General features: G+C 47.4%; 1 protein-coding gene across 1 annotated transcript in view; it reads left to right on the top strand.

Moving 5' to 3' along the window:
• The window catches only part of FBXO22 (F-box protein 22), a 285,060-nt gene that overhangs the window by 163,274 nt on the left and 106,598 nt on the right, over positions 1-15,188 (top strand). The window contains exon 5 of the mRNA XM_085643778.1: positions 11,189-11,353. Coding sequence (XP_085499904.1) covers positions 11,189-11,353 — 165 coding nt within the window. The remainder of the gene's footprint in view (positions 1-11,188; positions 11,354-15,188) is intronic.

Below are 15,188 nucleotides of genomic sequence, written 5' to 3'. Positions count from 1 at the left end.
GGCCCCCTTAGTTCTGCTCTCTATGTACATTCCTAGCAAGTGAGGTGCTATGGTGGGGGCAGTGAGTTTATAGAGCTCAATTGGAAGAACATTGGGTCCCATTGTCTTACCAGATTTGATATTACCGATTGCCAGCTCGATCTCCTCCACCATGAGATCGATTTCTAGGAGAGTTCAGTTCTCTAAAGAGAGTCAGGAGGCGCAAGTCAGCTAAGAGTTCATATGAGTCTGCCTTGGTAGTTGTACATACAGGAAAATAGAGCTGAGTATAATGGGCCACAAATGTTTCAGCAATATCTTGTGGCCCTCGTAGGTGTTTTCCATCATCAGAATAAATACCGGTAACCCATCAGTTAGCCTTTTCACGTCTATCCAAGCAAGCTAGCAATTGCCGAGCTTTATCTCCAATTTCTTATACTCATTGCTGAGTTGCCCGGTGTTTAGCTCTGGCTGCCTCAGTCACTAGATCCCTATATACTTGCAGCTTAAGATTCAAATTATGTCAGATTCTCCGGTCGTCCTTCCCACCCAAATTGGCCTCAAGTTTTAGAATGTTCCGTTCAATTTGTTCTACAGCAGCCCTCTTCTCTTTTTTTATGCCCAATTGTGAGGGAGAGTGCCTGCTCTTTAATAACTGTTTCATGGGCTTCCCAGAATATTTGAGGAGACTCCACTGATCTTATGTTATATGTGAAGTAGTGCTCTGTGGCCTCAACCAACCCCTCCTGTACACCCAAAACTTTAAGGTACCAGGGATTCAAAGTGAGGGTCCCTAAAAGTTGCATCCTGGTCCGACTATACATCACCCATACCGGGGAATGATCAGAAATTTCCCTAGCTAGATGGCGTACATCGTGGAAGCAGAGGGTGCGGCAGACCAGTGTGAGAATAAAGTCAATACGGGAAAGGCTGTTGTGAGCCCCGGAGTGAAAAGTGTAGAACTGTGGGGTAAGGTTTTGTGTTCGCCAGACGTATGCTATTCCAATGGCAGAAAGGTAGTCTGCCAGGTGGGAATGGGAAGGTCGTGGGGGCCAACGAATCTGAGTGTCGCAGAGCGGCATATTGAAGTCTACCCCCAATAGATGTTCTCCCTCAGGCAATCCAATCAGAAACCTCCCCAATGCCGGGAATGTGGTGCTGTGTATAGTTCGGGGAACATACACAGATAGAATATTGACTATTGTACCTTACCACGTCCCGGAAAGAGCCGCATATCTACCCAGCTCATCTGACGAAGTCTGAATGACAGTGAGGGAAAGTAGTTTTCTTAGGAGTATGCCCGTGCCCCTGGAACCAGAGGCGAACCCAGCATGTATTTGCATTTTATATCCCCAATGGTCCAAAGCCTTGCAGGCGTTGCCCATTAAGTGCATTTCTTGTAGCAGAATGACATCTGGAGAGTGGTGCTTAAGATCTTCTCCCCCAAACAGTTTACGTTCCAGGACAAGAGCCAAATTCCAGAAGTAGACATTGTGTATGTCATCACCCAGGACTATCCTGTATTGCCTCCCAAAATGTTATTTTGTCAAGTTGCACATATATTGCAGGGCTCTGCACTCCAGAGGCAACTACACAATCCAACTATACAATTATGGTGACTTTGACTTTTACACAAAATATCCAAACACATACCAACAACACCTCCCACCCCCCTCCACTCCCCTGTTCGCACCATATCCGCATAGTCCTGTCCACCACGTAGAGATACAGCGGGAAGGTTAAGTCCCTCTGGGCCCCCCCCCGTAGCATGCCCCCACAGTCTGAAAGTGTGCATACGTATTATCCAATCGGATGGACCTCTGTCACTGGTGGCGAGTCTAACAACAGTCCCCAATAATCCGACCACCGTTTCCAAATCTTGTAGTGTTTGCGTGGGCACCCCCTAGCAACAAAAATAGGTTGTTCTAGCTCCATGCAAAAATCAAGCCCATTCTTCCATGCGGCCACCGATGGGGCCCTTGGCGCCTTCCATGCCTTGGTAATATCTCTTTTCGCCAGTGTAAAACCCAATTTCATAAGGTGTCGCTTATAGATGTTGCCTCCTATTCCCTCCATAACATGAAGTAAGGCCAGCTGCGGCATACGGGAGAGCTCCCACCCCAGAACCTCTGAAAGGCTGGAATATACCCCCCTCCAAAAGCGATCAAGAGACGGACAGCGTCAAACAGTGTGACTGAATGTACCCTCCACTCAGCTACAGCGGAGGCACATAGGGGAGGCGATCAGCCCTGCCCTCCACAAGCGCACTCGGGTAAAATAGATCCTGTTTAAATACTTGAACTGAACCAGGCGAAGTCGCATCGCTATGACAGCCCCTCGCCGGGCTGCCAAGGCCTCAGTCCAGTCCTCCTTCTCCAGCGTGCCCACATCCTCCTTCCAAGCCCTCCGAAGCCTCTGAAGTGTAGGGGAGCAATGAGTGACCAGGGATTGATAAATCTGAGAGATTTTCCGGTCAGTTAGATCTCCCTTGAAAACCTCCAACGGGATGAATTCTGGCAGCGACGCCAAGCCCTCTAAACTAGGAAACAGGGCATGCCGAAGTTGAAGGTAGCGATAAAACTGGGATCGTGGCATAAGGAATTCTGTCTGCAGGTCTTGAAAAGATTTCAGCGTCCGGTCCCCCATAACATCCCCAAGGACCGAGATACCTATCGCGTCCCTACCCCGGAAACCCTGTATGGCCGCCAGCTGAGGAAAGTGCCTGTTGCCCCAGAGGGGGGTCTTCCCGAGTCAGTGTTCCACCACCACATTCGGCGCAAAGCCTGCCTCCAGATCAAAAACACCACCCACGTAACCGATGGCAGCGACCCCCGCAGCGGCGCAAAATATAATATTGTATGTAGGGAATGGTGTCCCATGAGCTTTCACTCAACTGCATACACATACACCGGGTCTCCCCTGTCACCGCACCACCACTCGTTGAGAACCAGCAAGTGTGAGGCTTGATAGTACGAGAGAACATCAGAGGATGCCAGCCCCCCGCAGTAGGTGGACAGGAAGCATGTGCGCAGAGCCACCCGCACCTGTCCCCCCTCCCACAGGAACTGTCTCAGTGCTGCATTCACCTGTCTGAACCATCGGGTCGGGATCTGGTATGGATGATTCTGTAGTTGGTAGAGGAGCCGGGGAAGCGCCACCATCTTGAATATCGCCAATCTGCCATATAAAGACAGAGGCATACAGGACCAGGACTCCAGATCTTCATGAGTCCGTTCCCACACTGGAACCAGGTTGCACTCCCAGGAGACTGCAGGTACATCCGATAAGAACACTCCCAGATATTTCAGTCCCCCCACCACCAGCTGAACCGAGGAAACCCACGCTCCTACCCCCATCCGATCCCCTAGAACCCATAATGTTGACTTACAGGGTTCATATAGAGTCCTGAAGTTTCCCGAAAAATTTGCATAATGCGCAATAGCCGCGGCCCCATCCTGTTTATAGGTGTAAGAAAGAAGAGAAAATCATCTGCATATAATGCAATCCTATCAGACAGACCCGGCGCCCATTAAAATCCCCAGGTCTGTGCGTCAATGCGCACCCATGCAGCCAAGGGCTCCATAGCTATTGCAAATAAATATGGGGACAGGGGGCAGCCCTGCCGCGTACCCCGCCCAATAGAAAAGGACAATGAAAGTGCCCCCGCCACCTGCACTGACGCCGTTAGATCTGTGTATAGTAGCGTTAGGTAGGAGAGAAAGCGCGGCCGAAGTTGAGACTTCGCAGCAGGGAAAAAAGGTACACCCGGCTCAGGGAGTCAAACGCCCTGTCCATATCAGCCAGTAACCGTGCAGCTGGTTCCTCCCAATTGCCTGATGACCGCCATTGCCACGTGGGCTCTAATATTGTGTCTGGTCGCCCTCTGGGGCATGAACCCAGCCTGATCGGGGTGCACCAGGGTGGAGATGTGGGGCAGGAGGTGATTGGCCAACGCCTTGGCCAGAACCTTTGCCTCTACATTTAAAAGGGAAATAGGACGATATGAAGCAAGTTGCTCCAGGGGCATGCCCGGTTTCTGGAATACCACCACCTCTGCATGCCTCCAGTCCGGAGGAAGCGAGCACGGCTCCCGAGCCTCTTCCACCACTGGCCGAAAATGGTTGGCCAATTGTATAAAAAAATGTCTAAAAAATTCACTGGGGAACCCGTTGGGTCCCGGCACCTTCCCGGGGTTGAGTTCTCCCAGAGCCGTGCCCAACTCCTCATCAGTCAGTGGTAACTCAAACTGTTCCCACACCTCATCTGACACGGCTTTGGGTGGTAGGTCAGCTATGAATCTATCGATGACGGCGGCCGATAGGCATTCTTTGGGAGTGTACAGATCCGCATAGTAGGCGGCGAAGCCTTTCGCAATAGCCGGGGGGTCAACAATCGGTTCTCCCGCCGGGTCCAGAACTCATGGAAGGTTCCCTGGCAAAGTCGATGCAGCATCTTGCACGATTTGTCGCCCCATTGGTACACCCTGCTACGCGTCGCCAGCCAGGCTTGGCGGGCCTCATCCATTAAGAGGGCCGCATAGTTCTGTTGTGCCATCAACAATTGCTGCCTAATTTGACTTCCCTCTGCCTCCCGGCTCCTACGTTCGAGTGCTTCTATTCCTGCCTCCACTTGCAGCAGCTCCTCCCTACGCGCTGCCGTGTACCAGGAAATATCCACCCCCCTCAGCGTGGGTTTCAGTGCCTCCCATAATGTCTCGGCGCAAGAAACGGACCCCACGTAAGCCGTCAGGTAGTGGTCTATGGCTTCACTCATGTGCTCCTTATAATCATCATTCTGCAGATGCCACACAGACAGATGCCACCTGAACGGTTGTCGCCTTTGACGTATCTGAATTGTAAGGGCCACCAGAGAGTGATCTGACAGGCCCCGGGGCAGAATTTCCGCCGACACTACCCTACCCACTGCCACCCTGGGGACAAAGAGATAATCAATTCTGGAGTATGAATCATGGACTGCGGATAAGTAAGTGAATTCCCGACTATCCCCATGGAGGCGCCGCCATACATCCACCCAATCAAGCCCCGTTACTAGGGAGTGCAGTTTCGTGGGATGACCACTCTCCAGACCGCCCCCACTCCGCCATCTATCCCGGCCCAGCTCCATGACATCGTTCCAGTCCCCACCGACCATAGAGTGTGTGTCTGGCATGTCCGCCCAGAGGGTCATAATCCGCTCCACCAGATTCCATTGCAGGGGAGCGGGAGCATAGACACTGTCCAATACCAGGAGGTCCTCCCCAATTTTACCCCGAAGAAACATATATCGCCCCTGTGTGTCTGTCCACTGTTTTTCATGTACATAGGGGACCCTGCGGTGTATCAATATCGCCACCCCCCATGAACCCCTCACAAAGCCGTAGTGGAAGACCTGCTGAAACTCGTATCTCTGAAAACATAGGGCCTTTGTGCCCATTAGATGTGTTTCCTGTAGCAGGAGCACATCGGCCCCGGCACGTTTGGCCTGTTGAAGTATGGCCCCACGTTTAATCTTGTCTAAGGCCTCGCGAACATTCCAGCTAACAATGCGGAGGGTACCAGGGGTCACCCGCATCCTATTCGGTGTATTGGCCATCCGGTTGGGCAACTATCACTATAACCAGCATGGGGACTTTCGGTGCATGTGTGGAAAGATGTGGACCTACAGCGGACGCGCAATCTGTAAACATGAACAACCCCCCCCAACAAACCCCCCCACCCTATACCTCAAAAGCACTGAAGTATCTGTCGCGGCCGGGCAGGATCCTGATCCCCAACAGGGGGATGGGAGCCGCTCCGACCAATGGATCCCCAACTCACAGTCCATGCCCCTCGGGCACATCCCAGACCAGCAAGGACCTGGCAGAGAAACCAGCCCATGTCCAAGTCTCTCCAATAGTCAATCTGTCTGGAGCCCTACCGCACCCCGCGGACCCAAGGATCAATCCGCTGATATCTGCCGCCCAGAGGTGGAGCCCCCGCAGAAGAGGCGCTACAGGACTAGGAGCAACGCCTAGATCGTGACAGTCTGTTGCCCTTCGGCTGGCTCCGGGGACCTCTCCGGGCCATCTCGCTCAATGATGAATCAGATTCCCTACCAGGTGGCATATGGACTCTCAACCGCTCCATCTCATCAGACCATTTGAAGACTTCTTCCGGGGTATCGAAGTGTGTGCGGGAGCGGTAAACAACCCGCAGGCAGGAAACAAGAGAGCATAAGGGAGCTTGAGGTCCCTCAGGCGGGCTTTCGCCGCCATAATCGATTGTCGCTGCTGCTGCACCAGCCGCGTGTAGTCAGGGAAGACAAGAATGCGTGCATTGTTGTAAATAAGAGGTTCCTTGGCTCTGGCCTGCTTCAAGATGGCATCACGATCAAGGTAGTTCATGAGTTTCACTATGACCGGCCGTGGTCGAGCCCCCGGCTGAGGCTTCTGCATAAGCGCCCTGTGGGCCCGTTCGACAACAAAGCAACGGAACAGAGCCTCCGGGGGAAGCCAGCCCTCCAACCACTGTGTCAGGAAGCGTTCCATGTTGTCCCCCCTCACAGCCTTCCGGAAACCCAACGAAGCGGAGGTTGTTGCGCCTGGCCCGTCCTTCAACATCTTCCACTTGCAATGCTAGTCCCTTATGAACCGTATCCATGGCAGCTACTTTTTTCTTTGGCGAGGTGACGTCGTCCTCCACTCCAGAGATACGGGTTTTGACCTCAGTGATGCGCGACACTGCGTTACGCAAGTCTTGTCTCAGCAGTATGACATCTGAGCCAACCGCTCCAATTTTCGCCCCGAGCATGTTCCTGGACGCATTATCAGGTACCGCCCCCTGTTGTCCTCCTGGCGTCCCAGCAGCCGCTCCAGCACCGGTATGTTTATCGACGGGCCCCTGCTTGGTCTGGCCTCCACCACCCTTCTCCCGCGTCATGGCCGCTTTCAGGACTCCCCACACAAGCCCAAGGAGGACAATGGAAGGAGCAAAAATTGGGAACACCCACCTGTAGGCACCCGCGGTCCGGTCCGACCGCCGAGCGGGGGCCCACCGGGAACTGCCCCTAAACTGTGGCCAAGGCAATGCAGTTCACTACAAGAATTCCCCCTCACCTCGTGGCCCGATATGACCGCCGAATTCCCAGCCGGCACTGGCTCAAAAGAAAGGGGGGGGGGGAGAAGATGGTGGGCATGCACCCCCAATCGGCGTAGTGGCACTCACAGGCCCCCAGTCGGCTCCCAGACCCAGCAGAACCCTCGGTGTCACGAAGAGCCCCTCTCACCCAAGAGTCCAGTGAGGTTGCCTCCAGAATAGAGTCAGTGCTCCAAAATACCAGGCAGTCAGCACTCCCAACAACACCCCACTTCCAAGACCTCCGGCTGCTCGCAGATCAGGACTGACCAAAGGGTGATGTGGGACAAGAAAATAGCACCACGGCAGGTTCCACCCTCGGTGACGTCCCCGCCGGTCAGCTCCTAAGATCTTCCCCCTTCTACTGTGGGCCCACCGTGGCGCAGCCGCTCCAGGTCACCTCCTTCACCCTCCGCGGCCCGACACGACCGCTGACGCCCCAGCACGCACAATCTCAGCTAAGAGGAGGGGGGGAAAGACAGTGGCGATGAGGCACTCCCCAATAATGCAATGGGCCCCAAGGAGGCCCCGGTATCACAGAGGACCCCTCGCCCCGGAGCTCACTCCAGCAGCACCTTACCTCTGTGACCCGAACAGGCCACCGAGCCGCATCTCAACTCTGCCGGTCCTCGCCGAGTCGGGGACACCAGTCGTCCGCATGTGAGCTCCGCTCTGACGGCACTCGTCCGGGCTCGCGGGAAACCAACGACTAGCCCGCTACCCACATCGCTGCTGCAACGACACCTCAGCCCGGCCGGAGATCAGACAACTCCCCAGCTTCTCACAGGGCGCGCCTCCCACTGGCCACAGCTCCTTCCGGCGGCCGCAGCCCCATCCTCGAACCTCCTACGGCGTCTAGACTGGCTCGGTTGTATGCCGCCGTGCTCCGACTGCAGCAGAGCAGCTCAGGGACAGATACAGGGTCAGAGAGACAGGATAATTGAACAGGATATTATGGGGCTGGACGGATCGTGCTCAGAACACGACCGCCATCATGGCTTACCAATCTATGCCCCCCTTGCCTCCCAATATTTGACCTGGGGGCGGAACTAGAGGATACCACAGCCATATACCATGCAAGCTCAACAAGTGTAGAATAGAAAAGGCGCTGCATTGCTATCAAGGAAATAAAGAAAACCGTGTTAACAACCCAACTCTCCAGCTCCCCCTTTCCGCCTCTCAAGTTCAGGACCTCCCTCACCTCCTTCCTGCTAAACAGCCTTAAAACTGCCCTTCTCCCCAAGTCAGCAGAGCGTCTGTAGTCCTCACCCTAGGCACCACCCACTGCTTCCGTTGCAAAAACTAAGCATTACCAGTAGTCTGCTGAGTAGGAAAAATGTCAATATTAGTGGACAATAAGCCCAATCCGTCCCCTTCTCAGTTCTTACCCTTATTACAGGAGGGTTAGTTCATCAACCAAGTAAGTTCGCTATGTAGCCCCAGTGCTGAACCCATTGTTGATGTCTTCTTGCGATTCTTGGTAACTTCTCCATGCTTAACATTGCCTAAGAAGAATTAATTTCTTCCCCTAAATTAAAAATTAGTTTTTGCTAAGAAAACACTTGATATCTCTGCCTTAAGTTAATTATGTTTTTTTATTATGAAGTTAGTTCTTTTGTCTAATGACAAACATGAAGATCTTTAATATGGTGTGCTTATACGGGAGTGAGGGAGCTTGGAAATAAGGTTACTATTCTCTGTGTTTATGTTGTTCCAAGCACTGATTGTTGATGCGGGATCTGAAAAGAAATAGGTAATAGTCTTTGGCCCTAGAGATAGTAGCCAACTGACCTCCCTCTCACTTCATAGTAACCAGGCATTTTTGCTTCTTCCATACAAAAGTCTCAATCCCTAGATATTTTATGCACAGATTCTAGTATGCACGCACTGGTGTTTACTCTGGGAACCACGATTGAGCAGTAGAAACCAAATCTGGTGGAGTGCCTGTTAATCATAAACAACTGAATACATCCCATCCATCTTCAACGGATTCCACAAAAATGGAAATAATGTTGTTGGCAGCCTCATCTTCATCAAATCCCTTCGATTTGTGGATAGACACAGATTGTATGCTTGATCCTTGGACTCATCAAACTTCTGTCAACCAGTTACTTGCTGGTTTTGGGTTCTGTCAAATGCTGCAAGCAATAGTTGTCTAAATACGGGGGGTCAATACATATCTTAAGGTATTTCAAAACTGTAGATTGAAATCAATATTTTTAATCCTTCTAAATGGCCTGGTACTTTCAGAAGAAAACATTAGTGTCAGAATTCAAAGGAAAACACTTGGCAAGGTCTAATTTACTTTCCACAATACTGATCAAATGATACAGCAATTTTGGTCCTCTGGTGTATCCTATGGAGGACATCTATTTGCTTGCAGGAGAATAGGCATCTTCTTTTCAACCATGCTAAATGTAACTTCTGCTTCAAATGCCAGCTGAGTGAGTGCAGCAGCCAATCCCTCCCACCATAGCCCTAAACGCCTTTCTGTGCAAAGGCCTTTGTTTTCATGAAATGGAGGACACAAAACAGAAACTACCATTGAAGTCTGCTCTTTAGTCCTACCACGGCAAAAATGTACCTGTTGTTGTGCTTTTACAGACAAGCTAAGAGAGGTGAGGCACAAGACTGACCACTCAGGGATAGGTACTTAAGGGTGGAAGCAGCACACGAGGGAAAGATCTATCAAATACATGCACTCTCGTGGAATGTAGAATGAAAAAAATGTGGTTCCATGAATGTGAACAGTGGAAGGATATAAGTCATTCAGTTAAAGGAATGGTGAAAAAGCTTTTCACCAGATGTAGGGGCAAACACAAGAAGAGGAAAGAACGCCATAGGATGAGAAGCAATCAAATGAGTGACAGGAAAGTCAATTTGGCCAACCAGTGGTAAGCAGTGGGCTGGCACAAAGCCCTCTGTACGTTTTTGGTATGGTCCGCAATGTGACTTTAAGCAACAGACACATAAAAGCTGTCTATAAGGAAGACCTAAAAAAAAAAAAAAGTACCATTAAATCCTGGCATACTATTATGTTAGGCTGCTAAATGCCTGCAAACATTACTTAGTGACAGAAGGCTTAGTGGATAAAGAGTTGGAAACCCACTGATCTGCTGCATTGCCAAAAGAGCATTACCTGATATTTGAAAAGCATGAAGCGTGCTTTGATGAAAGTCTCCCCTTCATGTTCTTCATATATGGCCCAGTTTGTTATTCATGACCATAGCCTTTACTTAGTGTAATCATTTATGAGAATGTTGCTCAGAATTGTGTGTCTACCAAGAGCAGAGTGGACTCATTTTCTGGCTCAATGATTTTCTGACTGGAGTGGGAGGTTTTCTGCCTCAGTCAAGCACAGATTTGGCTATAAGAAATCTTTTCCCTGGGATTTTACAGGGATTTAATAGAAGAAATGATGCGGAGAAGTTCCCTATCTCTTTTCGTGATAAAAATCCTAACCCTTTTCCAGAAGTAAATAGATCGACCTTTTCCACAGCTGTAATTGGCCTAGAAATAAGACTATTTTAGTTTTGCCAATCTTTTTTTCTAAATTGAAAACTGGGTTATGCAATGATTACCTGAGTATGTGTGTTTCACCTTGGTCTCTGGTAAATCCGTGATAAATCAAATTGAATGGTCTTTTGGTGACCATTAAGCCTCTGTAGTGTGACCTACATAGAATGGTTCATTAACCCAGCAGTTGGTTTACTTACATCCTTACAGTCGAATAGTACACTAAAAGAAAAACAGTGGACCAAAATCTGCAGGGTTCCTAAGGTTGGCATGTTCTGTTAATGCCGTAACATCGTAAACGTCCTAATTTGTGTGGATTCATGAATATTAGTTAAATATTGCAATTTTCTGGAGGAAGTGGAACAATGGTCTTAACTACGCATCTGCGAGCTGAGTTGTGAGTACACAAGTCATTCTAATGAGAAGAAACAATTGATGTGAGGATGTTTAGTGAATTCATCGCTTAATTCAAGTGTTTCTGCTTCTATGTTGTTCTGTTGAAACACAAGCCAGTGATAACCAGTATTATATAAAAATGATATGCAAGTTAATAAAAAATTCATATCAACCAACTTTTGCAGTTACGCCAATGGGATCGCGTACCAGTAGACCACAAGAAGTAGAAGATGGAGAAGCTGGCCTTGCATTACTATTTCCAAAAATTGATGGAGTGAAAATCCAGACCTTCCACTTTTTTAAAGACTCCAAACAGAAAGTTTTTGATGAAAATCAGCTTACGGAGGCAGGTATGTTGAGACTGACTGGTCACTTCACAGAGTAATTTAGTGTAATATATATTAATTGACATGTAAAATCCCTTTAATGGATAGAAGTTAACTTCTTGCCCATACTTTAGCTCATCCCTGACTGGTGAGATCACCACTCCTGTATGAGCCTGAATGGAAATGGCATTTTCATAAGGTGTGTCTTTAATAGTTTAGAAGGACACTCTTAGATTGTGTGTCTCCTTCACGCTAGAGCTTCTTCCCAGCCCCTTACATCACCAACTCTTAGCTGCAGTTTTATTCTGTCGTCTAGTCAGAAACTGATCAGGTACTTTTTCACTTCTTTTTTAACTCTGGATTGGTGCTTGGACATGTTTAATTTACAAAAATTGCTTTAAATACTCCCATTGCATTTTTCATACATTGTAAATCAATTTCAGTTTGACGTAATTGAGAGGAAAACTGTATATGTTACAAAACCATTGGTAATAGAGTTGGTCAGTACAGGCATTGTGGTTGTCACCCCATACCTTCAGCTGATATTTCAGGTTGTTTTGCATCCTGGAGTTTTTTTGGCTGCTAAAAAGGCCAGTTGGATGGCTATAATGTTTAAGGCCCTGGATCTCTTGCTTTAACTAAATATTGATGTTTCTCTACAGCAGTGTAAATGTAAATTTGATACTTGTATAGCGCACTACTCACCCGCAAGGGTCTCAAGGCGCTTGTATGAATACCGCTGTGGAACCCATCCTGGCTTTCCCTGTGAGGCGTCCACTCCTGGGCACCCCCAAGGTGGAGGCCAGGCATCCTTAGCGTTGTGGGGGCCGTTGTGGAGATTAAGCAAGCTATTGCCCAGAGTTGCAAAGTGGGACTCCATGATTGGAATAGGCACCGAGGCGAGAATTATCAGGTCCGTGGAATTTTTGAGCCCAAGACCAGCCGAGGCGGGGAATTGAACCCTGGTCCCGGGCTAGACCTCTGCATCAGGGTCTGCCGCTCTAATCATTGAGCCACACTTCTCCACAGTGTGGCTCCAAGAGCTTGGTACCAGTGTACATGTCACTTGAGTGGATTTGACTTCAGCTGTAACCCCTTTAAACTCCACTTCACTTAAATCTAATGTTTGCTCATTTGGAATGTGTAGTACAGGCTTGTCTGAGCCAGTTAGTGCTGGTGGATCACCTCCACTAAATAGTACAAGCAGGCATTGGCAAAGCCAGTAGCTCTGATGTTGACTGCCAGTGCCGTGGCTTGCAAATATTGATTTATTTTGTAAATCTTTAATACGGATATATTTTTTAAATGACCACCCATACATACACAGACACGCATTTTATTTGAATATATTTTATAGAGCGTGTGATTACCAAAGAGGCATCTTGGCGCTGGAAGACCTACATTTGTCAGTCTTTAAATGTTTTTAGATAAAGTTTTACAATACCGCTTTAAAGATTGAATTTACAGTTGGACATTTTTTTAATGTTTTAGTTATAAAGTTTTTCCAAAAACATGCAAAGATTACTGCTCAACGATTGAGTGGATTGGAAGTAGTGATGTGAAAAATTTGCTTTCACTTAATTATATGAAATTACGGCAAAATGATTCGAAATGCAAATGTGCCATTTCGTGATATATTTTAGTGTGAAATGCGTTCACACGTTCATTTTTGGCACAAGGGCATATTTCACAACAGTTGCTCGCTTTTTGTTGTTCCCATGCATTGGTGGTATATTTTTACAGTGATTGTGCCATTTGTAGTAACATTTTACTGTGAATGGCGCATTATTAAACAAAATAATGGTATAATCTCAGGAATTTCAATCAAAATATTGGAAAAGAAGCGTCATGTGAAATTCCCGAAATTACATATAATTTCAATTTCATCCAAGCTTAGTTGGAAGCCTACACAAAGATGGTCGCCGATGTGTGCATGCAAGAATGGCCATCTTGGAATGGGTTGAAAGCCCATTTTGAAACAACGGTGGCCTCAAGCACTGCGTGCATGAGATGCTGCACACTGCAAGTAACTGCGAAGAGCTGGTAAAAGGGGAATTGCCAAGCCACATCTTCAGATCTAGGCACATTGCCACCTATCATTTCTGACACAGGAAATGATTTAACTCAAGCTCCCTTACCTGTGTTGTTTTCAACTTACTCTGGAGTACACTGATCTTTTTTTACCTACACGTCAAGGGAAGAAGAATGACCGCAGTCTCCAAAATGATTTGTTCTGCCTTACTCGGTAATATTCTTTTCACAGTTTTCACACAGGCACAGCTTAGTGGGTCCCTAATTGTGAACTTCCCCAAGACGTTAATTCTTCATGGGTATGTTTCCTGTTGATGCCAATTGAGTCATTATTGAGGTATTTAGATAACAGCGTGAAAAAATCTCGCCCTTTGAAGCACGTTTTGCTATTCTTTTCTTTAACAAAGTATGTTGAATTAATTTATTTAAAATTTGCTTGATTTATTGCTTAGTTTTTAGATTAACCTTTTACAACATAGTATGTTACTGGCACTAATAAAACCAGCTCAAATGTAACATTAAGAATTAGATGATAGATTTCAAGAGTCGGGGATTCAGCAGTTCACAGAAAGAAGAGTTCCAGCATTTGGTAGTGAAGTAGGAAAAGGGGTGCCCTTGAAGGTGGTACTCCCTTAAGTTTTGAAAAATAAGAAGGTGACCTTTAGAATACTGCAGCCTGTGAGACGGGTTTAGGTGGCTACTTCTGTCTAAACCTATTTCACTGAGAACATATTGTGTCACAACCCATCCTAACTTTATAACATAGTTCCCTTGAAATAGTGAGTTACTCTATTGTAAGTGTCAGCTGATCTTGAGCAGTTGTATTATACAGTTTAACTCTGTAGGTATGTGTATTGCATTGTCTCGCAAATGTTATGCAAGTATTTTCACTTTATTTCTGTACTTTGGTGCAAAGCAGCATAAGGTCTGTTTACATTTGAAAGAGTCTCCCCTTGTTGGAGAGCACACCATTATCATCTAGGATCGATAAGGGAAAAGTAAAAAATATACAGCGACTCATTCTATGGATTTAAAAAATCGATAGTAAAGTAGAAGATTTGTTTGACATAATATGTAATTTCCCTGACTGCATAAAGTCGCAGGGATGCAACATAAAGGTTGACCCATGGCAAAGCCTGGATACATGTTAGTATACTTGAATGTCTAGTGGTGATGAGATTAAAGGTAACATTTCTCTTTCGTGTAAGCGCTGTATCATGCCATATAATATAGAGACATAGTCCGCGCCTACACCTTTTGGGATGCTTGTGTCCATTCTGTTCAAAACTCCGATAGGAATATGTTCTCTAGTTCTACTGGTAAACCCTGAAGAAATACATCAGCTAGGGCCTGAGTATCCCGTTAAGGGAAAAGGGCATATATCATCACAGCTGCATTTAATGGTCTTAAGTCTAAATGGACGTGCTTATTGTGTGCCTAATTCACAATCCACTGATTCGTAATTATACAGAAACCACGTAAAATGAACACTATAAGCAAGCAGATGTAGAACATCCAATATGTCTTTCAGTCGACAAATAAAGCACAAAATACATTTATGATTCTTGAAGCTCACCTAAATTTGCGCTTGTTTCACTGATGTCAGGCCTAACCCAAAACAAGGGGTGCCCCCTACTGCACAACATTTATTTACATATAGAGTTTAGGAATTACAGACATGGCTGCAACAGCAAAACATTTGGTTTGTGTACAACCTTTAAAACAAATAGTAAATAAATAAAGCACAAATAAATACGGGTCGGTCTTTACTTGTAAGGCTAATCTTTTGCTACTAGGTGCACAGACGTAAGAGGTAACACAAGTGAGG

This window comes from Triturus cristatus, chromosome 3_1 (genome assembly GCF_964204655.1).
Source record: "Triturus cristatus chromosome 3_1, aTriCri1.1, whole genome shotgun sequence".
NCBI lineage: Eukaryota > Metazoa > Chordata > Amphibia > Caudata > Salamandridae > Triturus > Triturus cristatus.
This window is presented reverse-complemented; position numbering and strand designations above follow the sequence as displayed.